At 39.8% G+C, this 5,000-nt stretch overlaps 1 protein-coding gene across 1 annotated transcript in view; it reads right to left on the bottom strand.

Moving 5' to 3' along the window:
- Positions 1 to 5,000, bottom strand: part of gpib (glucose-6-phosphate isomerase b) — a 12,020-nt gene that overhangs the window by 4,298 nt on the left and 2,722 nt on the right. Inside the window, exons 5-15 of the mRNA XM_027161296.2 lie at positions 4,737 to 4,820; positions 4,275 to 4,421; positions 3,710 to 3,781; positions 3,497 to 3,541; positions 3,355 to 3,408; positions 2,597 to 2,657; positions 2,481 to 2,524; positions 2,131 to 2,283; positions 1,329 to 1,458; positions 721 to 797; positions 502 to 630 (exon numbers count right to left, since the gene is read on the bottom strand). Of these exons, the coding sequence (XP_027017097.2) occupies positions 502 to 630; positions 721 to 797; positions 1,329 to 1,458; positions 2,131 to 2,283; positions 2,481 to 2,524; positions 2,597 to 2,657; positions 3,355 to 3,408; positions 3,497 to 3,541; positions 3,710 to 3,781; positions 4,275 to 4,421; positions 4,737 to 4,820 (996 nt within the window). The remainder of the gene's footprint in view (positions 1 to 501; positions 631 to 720; positions 798 to 1,328; positions 1,459 to 2,130; positions 2,284 to 2,480; positions 2,525 to 2,596; positions 2,658 to 3,354; positions 3,409 to 3,496; positions 3,542 to 3,709; positions 3,782 to 4,274; positions 4,422 to 4,736; positions 4,821 to 5,000) is intronic.

The raw sequence follows: 5,000 nt of genomic DNA, 5'->3' as shown, positions 1-5,000 counted from the left end.
AATCTTGTCCCAGAGAGCCACCAAACTGCATTGTGGGTATTCCCTGACTATACATGACTCAAATCATCTCATCAGCTAATGGTATTCATGAGTTAAATTTTATTAATACAAGCTTATTATGTGTTTCTATCAAACGTTTGTTTGATTTTGAAAAAGAAATTTTCCAAATATTCGACAGGATAATCGACGCTCGTTAAGCTGAACGCTTTGAAGCAAATGACAAGATAATGTGATGGAACAGAGCCTGAATAAAACCCCACACATCTTAATAATAGCTTTTGTTACCATGGTAACAATAACAGTCATTAGACTGTTAGTAACTGAAATGAATTATTGATATCATGAATTTTTTTTTTTTTTAATGTAAAGTATTTACAAAAATCTTGCTAATCTGATGTTCACTTGTAGGGAGCTGTTTAAGCTCCACCAATAGGGAGTGGGATAAAGATCCCCACAACACTAGGGGGTAGTATATACTGTTCTTTACAAATAGTCTATTACTTTATGTGGAAGGATCTTCTCCAGTTTCTCTCCACTCATTCCTCCAGCCTCCAGCTCCTTTTTCGCCTCCTCTGTCGTCTTTCCTTTCATCAGAGCTTCGGTCTGGGCCAGGAAGTTAGCAATCAGGATCTACACCCACACATACACACAAACACACAAAATCAGAATTTAACTAATATGCCGTACATATGTATAATTATATTTTGTCTTTAATCATACCTTATGGTGCAGGTTGTTTCTGACTGGATGCTGAGTCTGAGCCGGGATGAGGAAATCAGCAGGGACCATACGAGTTCCTACAGAAGAGACAGAAGGATGAAACATTTTTACACACACAGCATGTCTTGACAAACAGAGGAACCTCTGGAAGAGATTTCATGATTTAGAGATTAGTATTCTGTGTGCAGAGAAACTCTGGATCCTGCATTCCAAAATAGCTGAAGCTTGTGTCTGATGAACTGTTTTGTGCCTCCACTTGTTGAAGCCTTAAAATATTCTAACCTTGATGTTCTCAAGTCGTGGATAAGTTAAGCAGCTTTACATTTTTGTTCTAATTTCGTGATACCACAAAGGTCAGAATGTGAGTCTGCTGCAGCTATAAATATATGTGTGAGTTATGAGTCATAACTCGGTAATAATACTGAGTATTTGTTTGGGATAAATTCTGTTAACGGCTTTCTTTTATCTCTCATGGATTAGCAGGAAAAGTTATACAGAACAGAGTTCCAGAAATAATACTTGTTCACACGCATCTGCTGTATGGAGAAAGTAGTGCCATGTTTATGTCTGCATTCTCTCTCCGGGAAAGTGTATCTTGCAGACGTCACCTTGGTGAATAAGCTGGTAGAAGGCGTGTTGTCCGTTAGTTCCAGGCTCCCCCCATACGATGGGTCCTGTATGGTAGTTTACGCGAGTGCCATGGTTGGTGATGTACTTCCCATTCGACTCCATGTCACCCTGAACATGACAATATTGTGCAATTTAAAAATTGAATGTTGTACACTACATTATACTCTAGTAGATCAACTCTATCCCTACCATATCCATTCATCCATCTATCTATCTATCCATCTATCCCTACCATCCATTCTTCTACTAATCTATTCCTACAGTACTATCTATCCTAGCCAACCATCTCTACCATGCATTCATTAATCATTAATTCATTAATGTGTGAGTTATGAGTCATAACTCGGTCATAACTCGATACAATCCATCATACATCTACCACATCATCATTCATCTCTACAATACATCATTCCACTCCTATCATACAGACATCGATATCTGCTATCCATGCATCCATCCATCCATCCATCCATCCATCCATCGCATACATCCATTCTGTCCTGCAATTAGTCTATTCCGTACACCATCTCTACCATCACCTCTTACCTCCTTCCATTTTTACTATCCAGGAAACACTACTATCCATACATTCATCCATCCATCTATCTTTCTCGACTATCCGTCGCTGATTCCCTAGCACACATTCCAACTATCAATCTAACCCTACAATATATCCCTAGAGTTAATCAATACCATCTATCCATGTCTACCATCCATCCATCCATCCATCCATCTTTCAAGTAGCTTTTTTCTTTCCAAAAACTACAGTCAGGCATCCACCTGTTGGAAGTAGGCAGCGAAGCGGTGCATGTACTGGTCATAGGGCAGCAGACAGTGAGTCTCCGCCTGGAAGAAGTTGATGTACCAGATACCCAGCATGGCCAGAAGTACTGGTGTGTTCTGCTCCAGAGGAGCTGTGCGGAAGTGAGTGTCCTACACAGAGTGTGAGTAAACACATTAACCTCCACAAGCTGGTAATACAGTGTCTTATACTTTACATTCACACTTATTCCTTATGTCTCTCATTCACTCGTTCATATTCAAGTACGAACAATGAACTTGCCATGAATACTCAGTTAATGTGCACTGTCATTTTATTTACTTTTATTGATAAAGTAATAAGTACTTACCATCCAGTGAGCTCCTGCTAGGAGCTTTTCAAAGTTCTCAAAGCCTAAGAATAAAAAAATAGAATTAGAAGTTTGATAAATAAATAATATTTTAAACAGTAACTGTTCTGACTTACCGACGTGCAAAGCGATAGATAGTCCGATTGCAGACCATAAGGAGTAGCGTCCTCCAACCCACTGGAAAGCAGATGACCTCGTTAAAAATAATGATAGACTTCTCTGTTCTGCATTTCAGAGAGTTCACTTTTTCCAGCTTCCACCTACGCTACATACTGTTCATTCCTCTTGATCCTACATAAATAAACACTTGCTTCTTGCATAAACTGAACTTTCTCAAAACTTTTTTTTAGTTACCAAAGATTTCATCCTTAATCCGTTTTCCACATAAAGCTGACATAAAAGTGATGACGTTAACGTAGCTAATGTCTAAGACGAGCTTATTCTTTAAGCTTGCTTTGATAGCCTGCCAGGTACAGTATACAGTAGGTGTAGCATAAATGTATTCGTTTCAATTTAGCTTGATTACTTCTGTCCGATCTCATCTTTCAGACAGGACACATCTACACAGCTGAGATCTTGCACTTCAAATATCAACAATGTACCTAAAACCGGCCTGATGACCTTTGGCGCGACCCAGTGGTCGAGTGACCTCCACGCAAGATAAGGTCGTGCTGTATTTATAACATAGACCAGAGACGTGAGGACAGATTCCGATTACGGTGCAGCTGCCAGTGTGTGGATCTAGACGCCTACTTCAGAGGTCAAACAACTACTCTAATAATAGCTTTTGCACGAGCCTCTTTCAGTAAGGCAAGCTCCAACACACACACACACACACACACACACACACACACACACACACACACACACTTACATCCCAGAACTCAAACATGTTCTCTGTGTCAATCCCGAAGTCCCTGACTTTGGCCTGGAGGACAAAAAGACAGAGGTTAGACACTGAGGATAGACGGACAGACTGTATTTAAAACCTGATTGCTGAGTGTGAGTCAGCGTACCTCGTTGGTAGACAGAGCTACAAAGTGCTTAGCAACAGCAGATTTCTGTAAGAGTTAAAAAAGGGATGATGTTTAAATGTGCGCTATTTAAAATTAGGATAGGTTTGTAGTTGTTTCAGAAAAATACATTTGACTATAAATTGTGTACAGACAAAAGCCACAAGTAATGAGGCTCAAAATTCATAGCAAGATTCCCCATGAGTCAAGACTCACATCTTTGGCAGCCTGCAGGAACCACTCCTTGGCCGACTCGGCGTTGGTTATGGTCTCTTGAGTGGTGAAGGTCTGAAATGTACAGAAAGGGCTTCAGGTAACTTTAGGATGATTATTTTAATCGATTGTTTATGTCTGAAATTAGAAATAAAACACTGGTTTCACTGCAAGATGAAAATACTTAACAATCCTGAAGTGTTGTATTCATTTTATTATTTATTAAAGAATAACACATTCTACTTTTCATCCATTTAGTGGTGTGGAATGCCTATGAAATATCACTTACCATCTGACTGCTATAAACAGTCTGAGCCTCACTGTGCACTACGGTGACCTTAAAAACTCACTTAGCAACTGCCCGACTGTTACGTTTACTATCCTTCCATCAGATTCCTTCTCTTTATCTCTAAAATGAAACCAAACCACCAGAGCTTTGCAAAGTACACCAAACCCAACCTTAATATCTTTTATTCATTATTAGCTATTCTTTCCTTCAGCAGGATCGTTTCATCTTAAAAATCGTATTAACCCTTGTATAATCTGACAAGTTCCCGACTGATGATACCTTTGAGGCGACGATGAAGAGCGTGGTCTCTGCATTGAGCTCCGCCAGCGTCTTAGCGATGTGCGTGCCATCAATGTTCGACACAAACCAGACACGTGGTCCACCTTTGGAGTACGGCTTCAGTGCCTCGGTCACCATCAGAGGACCCTGAAAAGTGCAAATGCTAACAGTTTCCTGGTGCATAGTGTCAGAAATGACTGAACTAGTAGTGTTTAAAAAGGTGAGGAAACTTTCCTGAGTTTATGAGTAGAAATTGAGAGGATTTTTCTTTGTTTTTTTTAAATACTGGTTTATTCAGCCATCTAGAGCTTTAATGTCTGAGTTTTTGGTTGAACTCAATGAGCTCATTCGCATGCATTACATTTACATTATTTGGTACGTATTTTGCTAATTTACAACAAAAGATGAAACAACATGAAAAAGAGCAGAACAGGATAAAGCAGACAGACGTATTGCTTTTACCAGATCAGAGCCTCCGATGCCTACGTTCACTACATCAGTGATGGATTTCCCGGTGTAGCCTTTCCACTCTCCACTACGGACTTTCTGTAACAAAACATGCCAACACAGGCAGAGACATCGATCACATTCCGTACGATTATTAATCAGACAGCAATATAAAAATGACTAAGGGTGCAATCGGCTCTCTAGGTCCCGAATCAGTATATGTTGTACACAAGTAGCGGCTCTGGTAAGGACTCTTAATTCCTTCATCAGGTCACTGTA

This window comes from Tachysurus fulvidraco, chromosome 13 (assembly GCF_022655615.1).
Source record: "Tachysurus fulvidraco isolate hzauxx_2018 chromosome 13, HZAU_PFXX_2.0, whole genome shotgun sequence".
NCBI classification, from domain to species: Eukaryota; Metazoa; Chordata; class Actinopteri; order Siluriformes; family Bagridae; genus Tachysurus; species Tachysurus fulvidraco.
The sequence above is the reverse complement of the archived record's forward strand: the minus strand, read 5'-3'. Positions and strand labels throughout refer to the sequence as shown.